Source organism: Cydia pomonella, chromosome 13, assembly GCF_033807575.1.
Source record: "Cydia pomonella isolate Wapato2018A chromosome 13, ilCydPomo1, whole genome shotgun sequence".
NCBI lineage: Eukaryota > Metazoa > Arthropoda > Insecta > Lepidoptera > Tortricidae > Cydia > Cydia pomonella.
The window spans coordinates 18,682,261-18,704,547 of NC_084715.1; the positions used below are offsets into that span (position 1 = coordinate 18,682,261).

General features: G+C 38.8%; 1 protein-coding gene across 2 annotated transcripts in view; it reads left to right on the forward strand.

Annotated features, from left to right (window-relative positions):
- LOC133524483 (SWI/SNF-related matrix-associated actin-dependent regulator of chromatin subfamily A containing DEAD/H box 1 homolog) overlaps positions 1-19,427 on the forward strand; it is a 28,912-nt gene extending 9,485 nt beyond the window's left edge. Inside the window, exons 7-15 of one of the 2 annotated variants that reach the window (XM_061860532.1) lie at positions 1,551-1,686; positions 2,516-2,651; positions 3,404-3,541; positions 8,557-8,799; positions 9,111-9,338; positions 9,824-10,035; positions 11,382-11,537; positions 12,337-12,467; positions 13,311-19,427. In XM_061860532.1, coding sequence (XP_061716516.1) covers positions 1,551-1,686; positions 2,516-2,651; positions 3,404-3,541; positions 8,557-8,799; positions 9,111-9,338; positions 9,824-10,035; positions 11,382-11,537; positions 12,337-12,467; positions 13,311-13,384 — 1,454 coding nt within the window. In that variant the 3' untranslated portion in view covers positions 13,385-19,427. Of the gene's footprint in view, positions 1-1,550; positions 1,687-2,515; positions 2,652-3,403; positions 3,542-8,556; positions 8,800-9,110; positions 9,339-9,823; positions 10,036-11,381; positions 11,963-12,336; positions 12,468-13,310 lie in introns of those variants that run through there. The other variant, XR_009800385.1, reaches the window with a different exon arrangement.
- The last annotated feature ends 2,860 nt before the right edge of the window (positions 19,428-22,287 follow it).

The following is a 22,287-nucleotide window of genomic DNA, read 5'->3' on the forward strand; positions in this document are numbered from 1 at the left end:
ATACTGTCGCTAGATCATAGATGCTGCTTAAATCATCTGTAAAGATGTACAAGGCCTGAATGTGTATATTTGAAAATATATTTTACAATTTTTGTTTTCAAAACTAACAAGCGACTTACATAATACATCTACACCTACGTTCCAACATTGGTTATAAAATATACCGTATAGTTTTTGAGTAAAATGGCTGTGACACACGCACAGACCAACAGACATAAGGACATGACGTAACTACAAGGGTTCCATTTTTGCCATTATGGTTATGGAACACTAAAAATACTATTTAATAGCGCTACGAATTGATTATGATAACTTTTTTCTGATAAATCTTCGAATTTTGACTTTAAAAACATTTTTAGTGCAAAATTCGTATTTTTTTATCTATATTATAAATTCTCGGTCTCGGTCTCGGCCGAGAATCCCATTGAATCTCGGTCTCGGTCTCGGCCGAGACAAAAAAAGCGTTCTCGGTCGGACCTTATTTTGCCGCCCGCGATCTCATATCGCCCGTAGGTCGCTGTATTTTGCAGGATAGATTGGCTGACATGACAATCAGAATCTAAATTTAAAACTGTAAGTCGTTTTTTGATTTGCAAATTAGGCGGGTCCACACAGAGCGAGCACGGCGCGCGCGTTTTCTCCTGGCAGTTTTGTGCGCGAGGAAATTGCCTCGGGCGTATTCGCGGGCTTGGTTTCCGCAACTGGACGTCATATTATCGCGCCTATTTTGCGTGGTTGGTTGTCGGCACTACTCTTGCAAACCCAACTCTACCAAGAAGCCTAACAGACCCTTGATGTTGCCGATGACTTCTGGAAGAGGCCCCGGCGAACCGAGGTATCGTGCCCGGTATTCTGTCACCTCTGGGCATTCAAGAATGACGTGAGCGGCAGTCTCCTCTGCCTCCATGTACGCCCTGCAGAGAGGGCTATCTGTATCTTTCGGAGAATACTCCAGCGCCAGTGCCTGACCTTGTCTTTGATCCATCCGTGAAGATTCTCAGCTCTCTTGGGTTGAGTCCTTCACGAGGTTCTTCGTGTAACTGTATCTTGTATTTCTTGTCAAAAACGAATTGCCTGGGTATCCTGTCAGTCACCGCTTCTATTAGCGGTTCCTTACCTATCGCCTCGTAGAGGATTTTGGTGTGTGGTACCCTAGGTCTCCAGAGATTAGATTTTTTGAGACGTACCGCCGTAGCTTCCAGTTGGATAAAGAGGTGCAGCGGCGGCAGGCCCAGTAAGGCTTCCAGGGCCGCGGTTGGTGTTGTCCTCATGCAGCCCGTGGTCGCCATACAGGCCAACCTATGGAGTCGTTGTAGTTTAGCTTTAACTATGGATAGTTTTTTGTGGACCCACCTATTTAGATAGGTACCAGATGTTAACTTACTACTAACGAAGCTGGAAGTTCTGGTTCAAATCCCGGTAAAGGTATTTATTTGTCTACGTTATCGTGGCAGCACAGCTACTTGTGTATAGTACAAACTTCACTTAGTTTGGTTTTAGGTTTATCTGTGTAATATTGTCCCCAAATAATGAATGAATACTTGTAACAGACAACTGGAGCGGCGAACTGTCCCGCTGGTGCCCCGCCATACGCGTGAGCAAGTACTACGGCCATCCCGAGGAGCGCCGCCAGCTGCGGATACAGTACGCGCGAGGCATGGACGATATAGATGTCATACTTACCACGTGAGTCTACTTAACTTTAAAAATTTAAGTTAAGGGGCTCCCATGACCTCCGATAAGAATCCCTTAAGTTTTATAATGTCACTGTTTTAAGCGATTTACTATCCCATATTTACTTCAAAGTTCATTGTGTTTGAGATATTTGGCATCAAATTGAACTTTTTTAGGCCAAAAACCTGGTTTTCTGGCCATAACTGTTATGTTAATTAGTTTTTAAACACGTCAAAGATGAACCCAAATATGTAGATTTCGTATATGTAAGATCCTTCACAGCAATCGAGTAGGGAAAAAAATATTTTTTTGTACGTTTCAAAAAATAAGTGTCCATTTCTTTCAAAATCCAGCAGTCCAGAATGGAAATAAAATATTGAAGAACCCATAGCCGTTTGTCTTATAATTCTATCAGTAGTGCAAATAAAAGGAATAACGACTCAAAACTCGTCAAAAATTGATGAAACCCGCGGGGAGCCCCGTAACAGTGTGGTCGATGGTACAGGTATCATTCTGACGTAACAAGGAACTGCTGGACCATCTGACAGTAATCTTTCACCCTTTGACCGCCAATGACGTCAACTGCATCGTTCTGCATTGTTCGTGCATTTGGGGTTAAGCTCACACTGTTATTTTATAAATACCTTAAAAGCTTGCGTAATAGTATTTTATACAATCGTGATATAATAGAAAGCTTTTCAGTCAAGTACCGTGTTTAGGCAACGAAGCTTGCTGAGGTGCCTAAGTAAGGTACGAGATTGCAAAGCTTTATTATATCACCATTGTATACATTACTTTTAACAAAAAAGTAGAAAACACCCATGTATTATTCTTTGTTCAGGTACACGATGGTGAGCAGTTGCCCAGAAGAACGCAAGATGTTCCGCATAACGCCGCTACACTACGTCATCTACGACGAAGCTCACATGCTCAAGAACATGTCTACCCAGAGATACGACAATTTGCTTAAAATTAAGGTTAACCTTACATTGCTCACTAACAACCCAGGTCTTTGTTCCAAATTTGCTACAATTGAAGATAAACAACATTTTACTGACGATAAGTAGTCTTAATCTCGTTGCAATAAGGTCCAGGAATGATCAGTGCAGAGACGACCATGATAAACAATGATGAGTGTGGTTTGGAGTAGAGCAAGATGTTTCGCATATCCCTCCTCGTCTTACGGCTTTTTACTGTGTGTGTTTGCCGTTCAAAATAATCGGATTCTAAAATATGAAAGTTTAAAGTCCCACGACGTAAAGTTAACTGAATCTGCTAATCCGGGTCTATTACCAAAGGGAATTGATTGTAATAGAGAGGTAAAGTCTAAGAAAAAAAACGTGCCCCATAGTTTGACATCCAAAACAGATGGTGCTGCACTGCGCGTACTTGCGGTCTCTGAATTGTCAAACGTCAACTTTTGACAGTCAGACTTACCGCAAAATTAATGGAGCTGTATAGCGTCTTCTCGTCCTGTCAAATTCGAAGCACGAAATTTTCTTAGATTTTACGTATCAATATATATATTTTATTTATTTATTTAAACTTTATTGCACACATAAAGAAAAATGTACATATGGCGAACTTAATGCCAAAAGGCATTCTCTACCAGTCAACCATTGCTATTACTATTTATATATCTTTGCTATTACTATTTTCTAGAGCTAGTATATCTTTTGTCTAAAGAAATCCTAAAGATACACGATCTAAAGTTGATTTTCCTTAACAGTCGAAACACCGTCTCCTCCTAACGGGTACTCCGCTCCAGAACAACCTACTCGAACTGATGTCGCTGCTCTGCTTCGTGATGCCGCATATGTTCTCTGGGAAAACGGACGACCTTAAGAGCTTGTTCCAGAAGAATGCAGTAAGCTATACTCATAATTATATGAACAGTCGAACTCGTCTCCTGCTAACGGGTACTCTGCTCTAGAACAACCTACTCGAACTGATGTCTCCACTCTGCTTCGTGATGTCGCATATGGGAAAACGGACGTCCTTAAAACCTTGTTCCAGAAGAATGCAGTAAGCTATACTCGTAATTTCATTATATGAACAGTCGAACCACCATCTCCTGCTAACGCGTACTCTGCTCCAGAACAACCTTCTCGAACTGATGTCGCTGCTCTGCTTCGTGATGCCGCATATGTTCTCCGGGAAAACGGACGACCTTAAGAGCTTGTTCCAGAAGAATGAAGTAAGATATACTCATAATTATATGAACAGTCGAACCATCGTCTCCTGCTAACTGGTACTCCGCTCTAGAACAACCTACTCTAACTGATGTTGCTGCTCTGCTTCGTAGTTCGAGATGCCGCAAATGTGTTCCGGGAACGGAGAAAATTCATGCTATTGCTGCATTTACATATAAGTATTTCATAGACACCAGTAGCGGCGCGTGGAAATTTTGGCTAGGCAACTCGGACCAAAAAAAAAACACTTACCTTGACATTATGTACTTAGTTTATTTTTCCGTGATAAAAGTGAAGCGTGCGCTATGTGTGTCCTTGGGCGCGACCTTTTGCAGTTAGTGCATAAACCACCTTTGCCATACTAGTCATCACTGACTTCACGTAAACAGTGTATATCGAGTATGACAAAAGCGGCTTTGAAAAAAGCCTTTTGAACAGCATTCACATCCCAGCACGTAACACACGTTAGTTTAAAAAAAACACCAAACCAGTGAAACTTAAAATACCGAGTAAAAATCATTACGTAAAAAGCTATCATGCACATCATTAAACCGAAACCAACGACCTGCTCTAATAGACAACACCTCTTGCAAACGCAACTTGCTTATTTACAAAAAAAAACGGTGAATTAAGCAGCACACACGTTGGTTAAAAAATACAAACATTACACATGTAAATTAATTAAAATATGACCATATTAGTGAAACAAAATCACCAAGTTAAAACACGTCAATTAAAACCTATTATTGAATTATTAAACCGAAACCTGCCCTAATAGACTCAACACGTCTTTCAAACCCTAAACACCTATTTAGAAAAACGTGCGTTTACTAAACCTGCAAATATCATCAAAATTACTTTTAGGTTTTGTTAATCCCTGCACGTTCCACGCGTTATTTAAAAAACACAAGGATTACACGTTTTAATGAAATAAGAAATGACCAAATCAGTAAAGCAAAGCTTAAATCACCAGCTAAAAAACACCAATTAAAAACTATCTTGCACATTATTAAACCGAAACCAGCAACCTGCCGTAAAGCTTTGCGAGCGAGACAGCGCTATGGTCATTACATAGCGATGTCTCGTTTGCACAACGCCACGCCACGGCGCGCGGCTCCGCGTCCGTGTGGTCGAGCCGTAATAGACTTAACAGTCTCAACACCTCTTGCTAACGCTAAATATTTATTAAAAAAAACATGCATTTACCTAAACTGAAAATAGGTTGAAAGCTGATTGATTTTTTTAAATGATAATTTCTGATTTAGGCTTTAAATAACAGTCTATTTGTATTGTAACATAATTCTGCGGGCTTTTTTAACAAAATGAGCCAAAACACTATCGTAAAATTCGTGACGTTTTTGAATTTTTAGCAGTAAATGTTTTTCTATTGAAATTATGGCCAAATTTGACAATCTTTCTTCTTTTTGACAATTTCGCGTGTAGGTATGAATGCGCTTCAAGGCCGAAAACGATCTTTCCGCGGATACAACCGATACGGGAAGAGTCAAAAAAATGTGACACAAAGTTAAAAGTTGCGAGAATATGTCCCTCAAGGATGAATTGTGGAGGTACAAATAAAGTTCGTACGCGTCTAATACGTACGTGTCTAATGTATTTAGACTTGGCGAGGTGTACATAACATTTAATTCATTTTTAAGGCCGTGAAATTGAAAACATTTGGAAACTCGTTCATTAAATCGGATATTTTTTCATCGGGGAATAATCTGCAATATTGGGTGTATTTGTGTTTGTTTAATAAATCCAAGAAAGTGAGTTTATTCAATGATCGATATCGGGAATCTATTTGAATTAAAACGTTATGAATAATTTTTTGATATAGTAGTTTATACTGAGTTTTTAAGTCCATTTCTGTGTTTAATCGGCGACGACGTCGCGGGGGCTCACTATAGCCTTGAATTCCTTCGAATATGGAATCAAATATTCATAAACTCCTCTGTTAGCCAAGAGCGAAATGAGTCATTTAATAAATAATCTACTACACAACAATCGAAGTGGACTAACGCGGCCATAAGTAAAATAAAAGAAAGTACCTTTTCCTAAAAACAAGGTCAGTCCCTTGAAAACACCTGCGCTACGAACAATATCCAACACTTACACGCACAAAATTTCACTGGTTTTGGTTTAGTAACATAATAATATATAAAATGCACAAAACTAACTAAAATCACATAAAAACACAAGCCTTGGGAATAACCGAGACGGGAGTGTTGTCATAACATTATTCCATTTTCACCCACGAATTCTAAAACCTATTACTACAAACCTTCAAACAGAACTTTCTTTGAAGAAACGTTATCAAATTACAAAAATTGAAACTACATAAGTTTCTTGGATTATGTAATAAAATGTATCTTTTTTTAAAGGTTTTTACAAACCTTGGTATTAATTATAGCAAAATACAATAAAATTTTACCCGTTTATTCAATTCAATGTTTTTGTATGGCAATATTAAGCATACGCGCGGCAAACGCCACTCGATTCAAAATTGTGAAACATTACACTCTAATATAAATCTTACCTGTTTGTATTTAAAGTTTAAATTCAAATAAAGCAGCATGTTAATATAACGGACGTTGTTGCGGCCGTGTACTACGGGGCCTACCGCGAACGCCTTGGTTTGCAAATATTGCGAGCACCTTTCTATGTCACTCTAGTTACACCATGATTGGAGTAAAAGAGAAAGTTGCCCGCAATTTGCGTACTTCGGGGTTCGCGGTAGGCCCCTCAGTACTCGCGTGGACTTTATGAATGTGTGTGTGCATTTTTCCAATATAAACCTTAATTATTACGTTTAAGGTTTTTATTCAAATGAATAACTCGATACAAGACCGAGTTGCTTTGAAGCTCATTCGCGCGGACTCTCTATAGCAAACTTTATGAGTGTGTGTGTGAGTTTTCGTATCCGTGTAGTGTCTTATGAATGAATAGTCAAGTTTAGGCTTAACTAGCTTGACTTTGCGCGCCCGCTCGTGAAGCTTTAGTAAATCGTGTTATCAATTCCAAGGTAATGTAAATACGTAGTGTTTTCAATGTGGATATATTTTTAATTTTAATGATGATTTATAAGTTTGGTATATGTAGCAATAAATTTTAGGCAAGCCGGTGGGAATCGAGTTGTATGGAGGCGCCGCCCCTGATAGACACGCCAATCAACTCAAATGGAAGTGGGCGGGACATGTATCACGAATACCGGACCAGTTTTGGACCAAAAATGTTAATAAATAATAAAATAGAAAAATCTTTATTGCCACACAACAAAATTTACAATTTCTGTGAAAATAGCTAAAAAATACAAAATAACTTAAACTAATTAACTTAAATTAACATAATAATTACAACTTAAATCTATAATGTGGCAAAGGGTGCCAATCTCAGCATGTGCAGTGCCAGAGGGCTCTGCGCTGATTTTCAGACTGGTCCCGGGAGAGATTGGGGTCGGTCACTACTAGCATAATGTACCTTTCTTAGGTACAGCTCTATATTGACATCTTTGTGTATTTGTGTGTTCCTGTACTATGGTTTATTAATGTACGTGTATGAGTATGTGGGGCTGGTATGTAGAAATAGTGTAGGTAAGAATGTACTTTGTAATGTGTGTATTATGTTTTGTCTTTACATACAGATAAAAGAAAAAAAGGAGATTACATTCAATAAATATAAAAATAATAAAATGAAAATAATTTATCAAAACCAAAAAAATAATAAATATATATATAAATATAATATTTGGAGCTACAACTTATTTTGTATATTTAATAGATGTGTACGGACTAAACGCTTATATTTTAAGAACGTTAAAGGTTCTCGCAAGGGGGGAGGTAGGTCATTCCAGACTTTACTAGCGGCAAATTTGAAACTCCCCCTGAAGGACGCAGTTTTATGTTACGTCATGGAAAGGGCCACTAAGAAAACGGGGTATAGGAAAACCTGTTACTAGATGGGAAGACGAAATAAAAAATATCGCCGGTCAAAATTGGATGCAAATAGTTCAAGATGGAGATGAGTGGAATACTCTGGAGGAGGCCTTCACCTGCGAAGACGGGGGGTTCTTGCTACATATTAAAATTAATTAAAAATAATTTTAGAACTAACATTAAAAAACTATAAGTGAACTTAAGACTAATTCTAAACAACAAACACTGTTAAAATTAGCAAGAAATAAAAGGCTATTTTATTTATTTATTTTAAGTATTTCATATTATTTGAAGCGAATTATTGTATGACAGTATCTTACGCGATTATCTTACAAAACTGTTAATATTATAGCGAGATATAAAAACATTCGCAGCGCTCCAAAGGCTTTTAAATACTAAACTTACTAAGTTATTTTATTTCTGTACCACTTTTTCCCTTGTCCCAGTGACAACAATATGGAAGCCGCTAGGGATCTCATATTGTCTCAAATTATTCACACTATGACGAGGTAGCACAGAAATCAAATTCCTTGTCCACTTTGACCTTTGAACATAGTAATAGTATTTTGTCTCTAAATCTGCTTTTTCTGTAGTAGGTAGGTAACAGGTTTAGCCACAAGTGTAGAAAGGCTGACATCATAACCAGACAATTTCATAAAAAAAAAATATAATTGCGAGAGAAAATCATACTCATTAAATAAATACATCTAAAACTAAACTAAAAAGGGTATAATTAAAATCTTTTTTTTATTCAGAAATCCCTCCGAACCACAAAGAAAGGCGACGGCACCAAGGAAGACGACGTTCCCCCGTTCGAACAGAGCCAGATCACGCAAGCCAAACGCATCATGAAACCTTTCGTGCTGCGTCGGTTAAAACGCGATGTGCTACAAGACCTGCCTAAGAAGACGAATCATACGGAGCTGTGCGCCATGTCAGATCGGCAGGAGAAGCTGTATAAGCATCTCATTGCTGGGTTCGCGGCTAAAGATGGAACGGTAAGAAATTTTAATAATTCAAACGTATTACATTTAGAAATATTTGGTGGCTGCCAAATGCATCATAAAACCTTTTGTGCATAAAATTTTTTGACAGTGCGAGCCTTATGGTTTCGTCTTGGCAACATTTCCCCTCACTCATATTGCCCTCTTATATTGCTGTGCCCTTACAGGGCATGTATACCTATATGTTCCATTCCATCCATGCTTTGAATGTGATATGCAATAAACTATTCTATTCTATTTTACATGAAAATGCTTTTGGTGGGATTTAGTAATTAATTACTAAAATCCTTTTTCTGTCAAATCAGATCCACGCAACAATGGAACAAAGCGGCATTTCCATGATGATGGACATGCGAAAACTTGCCAACCATCCCTGCCTACTCCGTTATTTCTACGAAGCTGACACCGTCCGGACTATCGCGAAGCGCCTCGCCAAGGATCCCACATACAAGGAGAAAAATGAGCAATACGCGTTCGAAGATCTCATGTGTCTATCGGACTTTCAGATACACCAGCTCACTCAAACCCATAATGTGAGTATTGTTACATGTAAGCGCTAGACAAATATCCCTACAAACTGTGTTGTTTCTACGATGGCACCTTTCGTAAGATCGCAAAGCGCCTCACCAGGGACCCTACATGATCTGTATGGTTTTTCTTTGGGTTAACGGGTGCGTGCAAGAATGTTTTTTCCTCCATTTTTCCAATGGATGCTGTTGTTATCTGTAAGGGTGGTATTCTACCTGTCCAATTTGCATTGCGTCTCACTCTGTCAATAAGCAAAAGCGAGACGCAAATATACATTGGATCAAGAAATTGGATAAATGGAATGTTTTTTTTTTCCTCCATGTTACAATTTTTTTGGGCCCCAATACCGTTTTATTTCACTACTTTTGTGTAATTTATTCATGAACACTTATTCAATTCAATTCAATACTTTATTGATAAAATAATTATTTAGATGTCAGGTAATGGTAAAACTTTAGCCATCTAATCTCAATTGTTTTTTTTTTTTCAGAGTATAAGCCAATTCGCTCTCCCAATAAGCCTCATCTTAGATTCCGGCAAGTTCCTCAAACTGGACGAGATGCTGCCGAAACTGAAGGAGGAAGGTCACAGAGTACTGGTGTTCAGCCAGTTCACCATGATGCTGGACATCATCGAGCCGTACCTCACTCACCGCCAGTACCGGTACTTGAGGCTGGACGGACAAACCGCCGTCACGGACAGGTCAGTTTCGGGATTGCTTGTTTTCTCATCAGACTTGTATCGCAAATATCAAACAACTATTTCCCAATAAAAACCCGACTGATTCAATATGTATTGATATCAATATCAGTATCTAACCCTTTTCCGTCAGTAGGCGGGTCCTCACAGAGCGAGTAGCGCCGCGAGGAAATTCTCTCGCGCGGCAAACGGCTCATGTAGACGTGCCTCGGCCGAGGCAGCGCGCGCGTTACTCTCGGCCGAGCGCGTTGCCTCTCGTCTACATTGGCCATTTGCCGCGCGAGGAAATTTCCTCGCGACGCTGCTCGCTCTATGTGGACCCGCCTAGTTATGTATAAAGTATTCTCTGAACAATCTAGATAAACTGTACTTGCAACTTTTCATCAATCAGAGCAGAGGGCCTACCGCAAACACTGAAGTTCGCAAATTGCGGGCATCTTTCTCTGTCACTCTAATTACGCCTTCATTGGGGTACAGGAGAAAATGCCCGCGATTTGCGAACTTCAGTGTTCGCGGTAGGCCCGCAGCCCACTTTCTTTTTACGGGCTTTGTAATAGGTTGTCGACCGCGCAAAGCGAGGTTTCATTGAATACGAGTTTTTTTACCCTTCGGCCGCGTACGCAACCAGAGCTTCGTAACCAGATGCGATCGAAAACTATTTCTGCCTTGTACGAAACCGGTTGCGATCAAAAACCAAATTCGTCTTACCCGTAACCAGTTACGATCAAACACTTCTCGTTCTTATACGAAACCAATGTCTGGGTCATCTAGCTATAGGTTTTTTTTTTCAAATATTTTGTCATGATACTCATAATTTCTTATCCAGTGCATTTTTTGGAAACTATTGATTTAACAAATCTCAATATAACATATTTAGATCTCACATGAAACCTTTACAGTGGGTAATATAACAAATCACTGGCCACTTAAACATTACTTCAAGTGAGTTCTAATCTGATTACTATGTTCTGATTTTTGACTAGATATATAACGTGTACAGTACTTATACTGTATAACAAGGTGTATAAATATAATCTCAGCTGACTTTATCAACGGTCGAAAGGTTTCGTACAACAAAGAAAAGTGTTAGATCGTAACTGATAACTAGTAAGACGGAATTAGTTTTTGATCGCAACCGGTTTCGTACAAGGCAGAAATAGTTTTCGATCGCATCTGGTTACGAAGCTCTGGTTGCATACGCGGCCGAAGGGTTTTTTTATGTCCTAATTGTTTCACCTAATTAATTTAAAGTGAACACTAGAAAAATAGTGGTAATAAAAAACTGTCGCTTGGTACTCTGATAGATTACAGAGACTGTATTTTCTCATATTGTATTTTTTTTTTCACAGACAAGACCTAATAGATCAATACAACGCCGAGGACATATTCGTGTTCCTACTGTCGACGCGCGCCGGCGGACTCGGCATCAACCTCACCGCCGCCGACACCGTCATCATTCACGACATCGACTTCAACCCGTACAACGACAAGCAGGCCGAGGACAGGTAACTAGCGCCGACAACGACACGTATGCGTCACTGACACTCGCCGACACCGTCATCATTCACGACATCGACTTCAACCCGTACAACGACAAGCAGGCCGAGGACAGGTAACTAGCGCCGACAACGACACGTATGCGTCACTGACACTCGCCGACACCGTCATCATTCACGACATCGACTTAAACCCGTACGACAAGCAGGCCGATGACAGGTAACTAGCGCTGACAACGACACGTATGCGTCGCTGACACTCGCCGACACCGTCATCATTCACGACATCGACTTCAACCCGTACAACGACAAGCAGGCCAAGGACAGGTAACTAGCGCCGACAACGACACGTATGCGTCGCTGACACTCGCCGACACCGTCATCATTCACGACATCGACTTCAACCCGTACAACGACAAGCAGGCCGAGGACAGGTAACTAGCGCCGACGACACGTGTGCGTTACTGACGCGCGCTGACACCGTTATCATACACGATATCGGCTTCAACCCGTACAGGGAGCGCGCATGAACTGTAGGAGGCAGCACAGGAGCCGTCAGATTTTTGGCGCGAGGCGTAAATGTGATGTTTTTTGTTCCGATGTAGCCCACAAGATGGCAGAACCTACTATGCACAAGAAAACATGTGACGTGTACATGTGCATGTTTATGGTTTCGATTCAGGCCACAAGACGGCAGACCCTCCAACGCGCACGGTCCCTATTTTTTAAAGAGTATTATCGTGGGAATTCGCCGTATTCAAGAAACAGGTTATTTTCAACTACATGATCAACATGTTTTATATTTCAGATGTCATCGAATGGGCCAAACGCGACCAGTAACCATTTACCGCCTGCTGAGCTCGGGCACTATCGAGGAGGGCATCTACCAGGTCGCACAGGAAAAGCTCAATCTAGAGAAGGAGGTCACCGGCGCTGACGGTAAGAGCCCCTACTCACTTGTTTATTTATTTATTTTAAACTTTATTGCACAAATACAAGTATAACGTACAATAGGCGGACTTAATGCCTTGAGGCAGTCTCTACCAGTCAACCACTGGGCCAAACAGGCGACACGAGGCGGGCTGAAACTTTGATTTTGAAAAAAAAAAAAATAAGTGCATTGCCATAGATGCCGGGAAACGGAGGGGTTGCAGGCCAAGTAGACATAGACGCTGAGCGTGGCGAGGATCCAACATGCAATGAAAAAAAAAATTGTCACCTAGATCGTACTTTATTTACTAATCAAAAAATATTAAATAATTAATTTCAATACGTTACGGTAACAACTTATTCATTTCTCATGCTCTGAAATTGGGTCGTTGTTGTTCTGAAAAGTGTGCAGAAAATGATAAGTTTCTGCTCTAGAGCACTGTACTTTTTACGTACGTTTTTTTTTATTTTTTTTACGATAAGCAATTAAAATTTTAGTTTTAAATGGATTTGTTGTACGATCTCCATTCTGATTATTAACTCCCCATTTCGATATTTTTACCGACATTGTTAATTAAAAGTACCATCAAGAAATACTACTGAACTTTAAACTTAGCCGTTTTTTTAATGCACGTGTATTTTCCTCGTATTCGAAATGAAAAGTAGAGTGTTTAACTCGGGTAAAAGAAACCATTTCAGTCTCGGACTATTGGCGCTCTCACTGCGTTCGAGCGCTAAAGTATCTCGAGAATCTACAGAATCTACTATACATTTGGCGGACATGCTTGTTTCCGAAAAATAATCCAAACCAAATACATGCATTTATAAATTTCTTGTTTTTTTTTGTTGCAGAAAACGATACTCAAGAACAAAAGAACGTGGTGCGACTTCTGTCCGCCGCGCTCGGCCTCACCACGAACAAATGATATTCAGCCGAGCAAGAGCCAGTGCTACCTGCAACGCAGTGACTTTGTATAGGTTAGTCAATAATGGGTTGATAACTGACTGTGAACCTTATTGGTGTGTGTTAAGGTCTATGAATGGTTAGCTATGTGTGTTAGTACCGATCGGAACTTCTGGCTGGATTTAAACAAACTGTATGTAACAAATCAAACAAATGATATTCGGCCGAGCAAGAGCCAGTGCTACCTGCAACACAGTGACTATAGGTTACAGTGGCGGATCGTTCAAAGAACTCGATTCCCACCGGCTTGTCTAATTTTAGCCCGTTGAGTACTTTCACGATCGGTTTATGGAGAAAAGGAAAGCAAAATTAGCTCCGGGTTTCCTACGAATATTTGTGACGCACCGCCACTGATAGGTTACTAAATAATGGGCATGTTAATTGTGTATAATTGAACTTTAATGCTGTGTGTTAAGATCTATGAGTGATCAGTTAAGTGTTGTGCTGATTGGAACTTTTTAAGACACCAATTTGAGAATTATCTTCAAAAACTACAACCACTTGCTTGCCCGGCGAGTTTTGACATCAGCGATTTATTATTTATATGGCAACAATTTTACCTTTGAAATTAGATTTCAGTTTCATTAGCCAGTGTTTTTAATTAAATGTGGTTAGACAATGGGCATTAGAAAAAGATACAGTCTGTCAGAAATTCCGATCCGTACAATGCTTTCTAGTAGTTCCATGGAACTTATTGCCCGAGTATGAATGAACTCTATTACTTAGGTGTTAAGAACAGTCCCATGGAACAAATGGGAAATACCCAATTTTGTATGTGCATTTGAAAATAAATGATTGATGAATTTGAATGGTTCTTGATTGGAAGATTATTGTGAATAATAATTGTAAATTGTATTTAAATTTATCTCTATGTTATTGAATTAAGGTACGTTTCCGGTATTGTAGACTTTGTTTTGTTTTTTTTTTTTATTCGCATCTAAATTTTTGACCAACATACGTTTTATAAAGCTTGACTAGAAATAAAAACTTAACAGACCACCAAGTTTAACAGTATTAATGATAGTGTATTCACTATAAACAATGTCTGGGATACACTGTTTCTGAAACACTATACAGATGTTTACAGAAATAATGTTTTTGCTCACATAGTGTGGACGGTCTCAGATACGGTCACGTCTGAAATTTTTGATACGAAAAAAGCGCCAAAGATATGTATTCACGACTTTATTGCCCATATATTAAGGTAGTGTATGCATATTTTTGGCACTTTTTTCGTATTGATATTTTCAGACGTGACTGTACAATGAACGTGGCGATTAACAATATGACGATGATGGGTGTTATTCATAAAGCTTTACGGGCCTGATTTAGTTAAATTATGTTTTGTCCCTTTCTTACAAACACGTACGTCAAAATGACAGGTAAATATTATATTATTCATAGCTAATTCAGGCCAGTAACGCGTTTATGAATAACGCCAATAGTGTTAACCGCAACTGTTTCCTAGTTTCGGAAACACGTGGATTTATGTTTCTGAAACCGTGTTTCTAAACAAAATGTTTATAGTGAATACGCGGGTTTCGAGTGTTATCACACTGACGAGTTGCGGGCTAGTTGAAAGCGAAGCGAAGGCGCAGCGATTCGTTTCGTACTAAGATACTGGAATTCATTAAAAGTTCGTTGCGCGCTGGCAGCAAAATCGTTACGTGCTCGCGGCGAACTCACTGCCAGGACTGCCAGATCGTATAATTCGATACGAATTTCGTATAATCGGACTGATTATCGTATCTATTATGTATAGGTAGTCGTTAGGTACTCATATAATTGGATACGAAAAAACGCGAATGGTTATTTCGCATTTCTATTTCAGCACGGGATTAACAGAGACGGATTGCCAACTTGATAATACAATACGATGACGGTATGGGTGGTTTTTCTCTTTAGACTCACCATTTGATCGGTTTGGTGTTCTATATGATGGGTGTTTGAGACGTGTTTTACTTTTTTGTGCTGTGTTTCAGCGCTACTTATTAAGGGATTTTAGTTACTACTTACTATTCTTACTAAATAAAAGTCGGTTTTTGAAGTAAGTAATAAAAAAAAGGGTATAATCGTTTTCGTATAATGCAATCGAATTTCGTATAATTTTTGCCGTTCGACTGTATAATCAAGCTTCATGTACTGGCAGCCCTGCTCACTGCGCGCTCGGTTCGCTTTCAAATTGCCCGCAACTCGCCAGTGTGATAGATACAGCTGTTGTTAATGGGTGACGTGTTTAAAATTACTTTTTTTTTTCTAAGTAATGTGTGATCAGATCATATTGAACATCGCAGGCTTAGCTTCTGCTGCTGGATGTACCTGGAAATTGATTAACACAGATTCTGATTTTGAGGAAATGTGAAATTGAAAACATTGCGATATATTATAATTTGAAACAATATATTCAAAGATGTGAGTTAAAATATAATATAAGTATAGTAGGTACTTTGTACAAAAGATACTGTTGCAATGCCATGGACACGTATCTGTATTGATTTTGAATACTGCTTGGTTATTGATTATAATAATGTACAGTCGCCATCAGATATATCAGAGCGGCCGAGGTGCTCAAATATATCTGAACACGTACTCTATCGCCTCGACAATAGAGGCGTGTTCAGATGTTTTTGAGCACCTCGGCTGCTCCGATATATCTGATGGCGACTGTACAGTAGGCAACTTCACATACAAATAAAAGGAAAGCTTTTCTTACTGTACCTATTATAAAAATTACTTCATACTCGTAATTCATATTCAATGCGTTGACATAAAGTTGTTTTTTAATTGTAAGTTTCGTAACGTACAGTACCGAGCAAAAGTGTCGCAACAGTATTGTACAGTCAAGGTATTAAATATCGATACGCACAAAGTGCCAAAAATATGTATACACGACCTTGTTGCCTATATATTAAGGTAGTGTGTACATATTTTTGACACTTTGTCCGTATCGATATTTAGTACCTTGACTGTACCACCTTTGTTTTAAACCTCACATAGATAGCATTTAGTACCCCAGAGTAAAACCACCAAAGTGATTATTTGCTACAATATGGGTTGTTGAAATTTATAGAAACAGTTTGCAAATTGAATAAAACCCTTAACATCAACACCAAAGATACTAAATTAACAGAGATTTCATTAACATTGTTTAAAGTGTATTATCGTTAGCTTATTATACAGTAAACTAATGTGGCAGTATGCAGTAATTGGAGAATTAATCTTGAAACGCGATTAACCACCATTTTGGAGTCAACGGCCGGTAGTCCACGTGCTACTTGTAAAGTCCAGCTATCGCTTTAGAAGGGCTAATGAAATCACCGTTAAGTGTCTTGTACTAACCGTACAATTTTAGTCGTAATTAAATCACAAAATTTTACTTTGCTAACCCGCGAAAAGATCATCATCATCGTCTCCTAGCCGTTTTCGGCCACAGCAACTGCTTTCTACCGCTGAGAGTGTCGCTGGTGCGCTCTCAGGTGACTGACGTAGCCAATCTTAGCAGCGAATGTGCGGCCACACTCGCTGCAGGTCAGCACCCCTCCTACGTAATTATATGTTAATCCATATTAATTAAAACACAAAATGTTACTTTCCTAATCCGCGAAAATATAACGTGTTAGTCAATCATTGCGTATTTTTACATGCAATTTTACTGTTCAGTCGTCGGACTTCGAACCGTCAACATCTTCTGAGGATGCCTCGTAGAGACGCGAAACACGTGTCGAGTTTTATACTGTCGGTGGTGGATTGTTATATTTATTTGCATATTTATTTTTGCGGTGGGAACCCTCCTTAACACATTAACATTAATAAAATTGCATGTAAAAATACGCAAGTAAGTATAACGGGTTAGCACCGATTGACTAGCATGTTATATTTTCGCGGATTAGGAAAGTAACATTTTGTGTTTTAATTAATATGGATTTCCGCATAGTAACGCCTGATTCTATTCGTTAATTTTAGTCGTATTTAAAGCTAACTTGATACTGGCGAAATAGACCCACTGAACTGCAGCCATTTAATATTAAAAGTATGAATGAATGAATTAACAGAGATTTGCAAGAGGTTGCAGTTTTATAAATAAGAGGTTAATATTAAAAACCCAACATTGTGTCTAAATAAATAAAAGTATATGTTTGTTCAACGTTCTACGGTTCTACTTCACATATTGTAGCATATATTCAAATTATTTTGTATTATTTATGTTAATTTTCGTTGTAAGTAGTTAATTTTCATTGTTCGTTTTAGACATTCCGTGGTAAATGTTATTTAGACAATCTCACTATTTTATTTTATGAATTTAAGTTTAAATAATTATGTCTTTGTTTCTAAGTAAATTTGATTGTAACCATTGACTTGTTGCTTTTTCTCAGAAAGGTCTAAGAGTACATTACGATACAAGTGCGAAAAATAGGAAAGACCGAAGGGAGTTCCTATTTTTCGCACATGTATCGTAATGTACTATTTACCTACACAGAATATGACTTTTTTGAAGACGCCTTGTCTTAATTTAAAGTGTTATTTATCTGACGAAATTTAAATAATATTTATACAATAAGTCTCGCAATCTAAGAACAGGCAATGATAAATACATTGTGCCCCCCCCCCCCCCCAAATACGTATACATTTTTTTTTCGAATGGCTTCTTGATTAACGTCTTTTACGAAATGTTATTAAAACTAGTCAGTTACTGTCAGTCCAATAAAAAAACATATTATATTCAATTAAATGACATTCTCATCCAAAAGTTACCATATTTTCGCTTGCCATAAGGACGCTCTAACAGGTTATTCGTATAGAGATACGAGCAAATTTCGTCCTTATGGTGAGCTGCAATGTGGCACCTTTTGCTTGAGAACGTCACAAATGTTCTTCTTTAGCATTAATACAAACACAATCGTTTGTTTTTGACAAAAAAATTACAATGTGTTTTCGGGCCACGTATAAAATTGCTTTGTTTATACGACGACGTGTCACTGTGTGCGTAGCCTCTACCTTCGATGTTAACCTTTGTTGCCTAGTTAACGAGTTCCACTTGCCCACTGACTGTCTATTTTACACAATAAAAGGTATCTGATTAACAATGTACATTATTAGTGGTAAGTTATTATTGTAAATTGTAACAATTGCTGGCAAATTGACTTATTCCTGTTTATAATATGCTGTATAATTTCAATATTTAATCGTTCGATCACCAAAGACGTCATATGACGCGCGCGGCTACAGACCAATATCAACCTTCATGCGTACCGACAAGGTTCACGATTACGCGCCGCGTGCGATAGGCGTGGCGTTCAAAAGGTTAAATCTTTTAGCCTATTATGGTGTAACAAAACATAATTGGAAAAGACCATTATATATGTACATACAATTTATTTAAAAAATAGGTCCGCGGATATGGCGATGCATTTTGTCCAATTTTTTTTTGTTTCACAATTTTCTTGTGCTTCTTTATATAATAACACTTAAGTTGTTATAGAAATCCAATTTAGCCCTTCCAATTTGTGATGCATGTATTCAAATTCACTTATAAGAAAAGCACATCTAAGAGGTTTGCTACATAACGAATTATAATCTATGACTGTATCTCGTGAACCTGTATATTAAATAAAAAGTGAGATTATATTACTTCACACAAACGGAAAAGTGACGTAGTTGTAACGTAGTGTAAACTGTAGACGTAAGATGTCGCTGCTTGACACACGCAATCGAAAACGAACCTTAAGCGTTTGCTTTAACGTTCATTTGTAAAGTGACTGTATCTATCGTAGCGTGGAGATCTCTGGGCCTACCGCGCATTTCGGTTTCAGCAAATTACGAACTTCGGTGTTTGCGGTAGGCCCTCAACGTTGGCCTCAATTTTAAACCTTAATTTGGTGAGTTTAAGGGTGAATTTAGTAGATTCATTGGTGTGTCAAGCAGCAGGTAATGTATGACTTGGGCTAGCTGTATGAGATACGATAAGTTTATTTTGTTATGTGGAAGCAAAGAAATTGTTGAATAGGCGCAGTTGTTTCATTAGCTCCTCATTATTCCCATATCCTCATTATTTTAGAATACTATGTTAGGTAAGGCGCACTCCACACTGGAACCGATTAGCACGTCGCTATAATACTACGCGCATAGCGTTGTCTCGCTTAAACTTCGGAGCGACGTGCAATTCCGATGCAGTGTGCCATGCGCCTAAGCCAAAATGACATTAACCCTTTGATCACCAAGGATGCCTAATACACACGGAAAGTCATGCTTTCACCTTCAGTGTCATGAGATAGTCACCGACGACGAGTAACCGTCTGTTACCTCTTAACCGTTGATCCGATTTAGATAAAATTTGGTATGGGGATAGTTTGAGGCCCAAGGATGGACATCGAGTAGTTTTTAATCTATAATCATTCCACACAGACGAAGTACATAATACACTAGTACTTACATAAGTAGGTAGTCCCCCAGAACTCGTGTTTTATAAGGGCCTACTGTAATATGTCACAACAAAGAAATGGTGACAGCAGATACAGAGATATAGCTACGCGACCTAGACACCAGACATTCTAGTATACTTACTGCTGTGGCGCAGCGACCCGAAGTGGATCTTGGCCTCCGACATCAAAAACCGCCATGCTACTCTGTCCAAAGCCATTTCTGTCCAGTCGATGGCGTCGATTTCGCTAAGGTCACAAAAAACTTATTTTATCAATTATTCGCAGCGCTAACAGATGAGAACAAAATCCAGCGTTTCCAGTGATATCATCATCAATCTTCCTTCCCGTTTAAGGTAATGACGACTCCATCAACAGTTCTTGTCCGGATTGTAAAACACTAATGTGGCTCGCAAAACCAAACTTTGTTTTGAAGATTTGGTCACATGATGCGCAGTGGTGTCCAGTCGAGTTGCGGGTAAACGTGGAGGGCTTCGGGTTCGGACACACCAGTGATAACTACAGCTGGGAATAATCCATCCGTCCGAGATTAGTCAATTTACTAGTTAATTTCACAATGCGCGACTTAGACACCAGACATCCAACTAATTAAAGATGGTCGTGTTCTTTGCGACAATATACAAAAATAGGTTCAAAGGTTATGTCCAGTAATTTGGACGTTGCCGAATTAAAGGTTAACTTAATCGGTCTAATTTATTGGCATGTATAGGTATACATAACTGTACTAAGGACACACTGAACTAAGGTTAGTACAGTGTCTTTACCGCCAATTTCCTTTCAGTGACCTAATTTCATTCATTCATTGCTCTTAACTTGTATAAACTGCTACTCGCACTCAACGAGATGACTCTTTAATTTTGAGAATTTGACCCCTCGACAGGAATGGTACCTACGGCCGAGTTCACAAACATCTTTACACGATCTTATTGTCAGTGTCTTAGGTGGTATTTGCACCTGTCCAATTTCTTGGTCCAATGTCTATTTGCGTCTCACATTTTGCTTAATGAGAGAGAGACGCAATGCATATTGGACGAAGAAAGACAGGTGGAATACCACCCTTAGAGGCGTATAAATAAATTTTTAGAACGTTGGCTTGTAAAGATGTTTGAGAACTCGACTGTACCTAAACTTTAGTAAAGCCTGACCAGTAATGATCACGCGCCATATTGCGGAATTTCATTGGAACTAAACCTTTCATACTAAACTGAACTGTCACCATATACTTTCATGAGAAAGAAAGCGCCCTCTTGTCAATGATCATATATTTCTGGTCGGGCTTTACCTACGTCTCCTTCACCAATTTCCTTCCCTTTCAGTGACCTAATTTCATTAATTCATGCTCTTAACTTGTATACAAACTGCGAGGTAACTGAACATTTGACCCCTTGGTCCCCTTGTGTGGAATGGTAGGTAGAACTTAGGAGTATAGAAAATTCAGATCCTTTCTTTTCTTCTTCAGATTCAGATTTTTATCATACTTGCTCGATAAAGATCTTTATGTCATGCAGGTATACTGAAGGACAAAGGCATGTATTCTTCCTCTCCTTCCCCCGGGAGTTATGGATTGTGAAAATAAAAGCTTATAACTCCGAGGGAGTAAGAAAGAAGGGGGTAAGAATATTGCAATTTGTCATTCAACCGACGTCGCGCCCTAGCGAGCTAGAATATTTGACATGTCTCAAATAGCCAAAAACATTGAACTATTTTTCTACATCAAGAAATATTGTAAATGATGTGCTATGATTTCGAGTTCGCTCGTTCGAGTGTGCTCGGTTTTGCAAGAGTTGCAGGCGTCCATAGGCTGCGGTGACTGCTTACCATCAGGCGGGCCGTATGCTTGTTTGCCACCGTCGTGGTATAAAAAAAAAAAAGACTGAACAAGATCCTTGACGTCGCGGCCTATCGTTCGTCATCCGTCCGAAGGCAGGATAAGTGTAATAAGTCAGCGGGATAAGTGACGATGATAACCGCATAAAAGTAAAAATCCTGCATAGTTATTATTCGGTAAATACCTATTCCAAGACTAAAAGTCAAGGTATCCATTTGCAGTATTAGCAGTAGATCCAAGAACAAACATTGAATCGTTTGGCCAGTGTTTTTCTTCTAGACACTGTGTCGAAAACTTGTTTCCGAATGCCATCGATTGCTAATGTGCAGGTAATTATTTCATTTAAAAACAAAACAGAATAATATTTGTTGTCAAGTTATCGATTTATAGCCGGTCAAACAACTTTGTCAGTTGAAAAAGGGGCGAAATTCAAACATTCTATAAGACGACAATTTTTCGTGCCTACATTTTTTTAATTTGCTGATTTTCTCTACTCTCTATTGACGGAAATCACTTGACGGACTATAGATCTATTTACGAATAAAAATGATGATGAAATGGATATTCCAATGCATGTATTTCCTTTGTTGTTTTTATTAT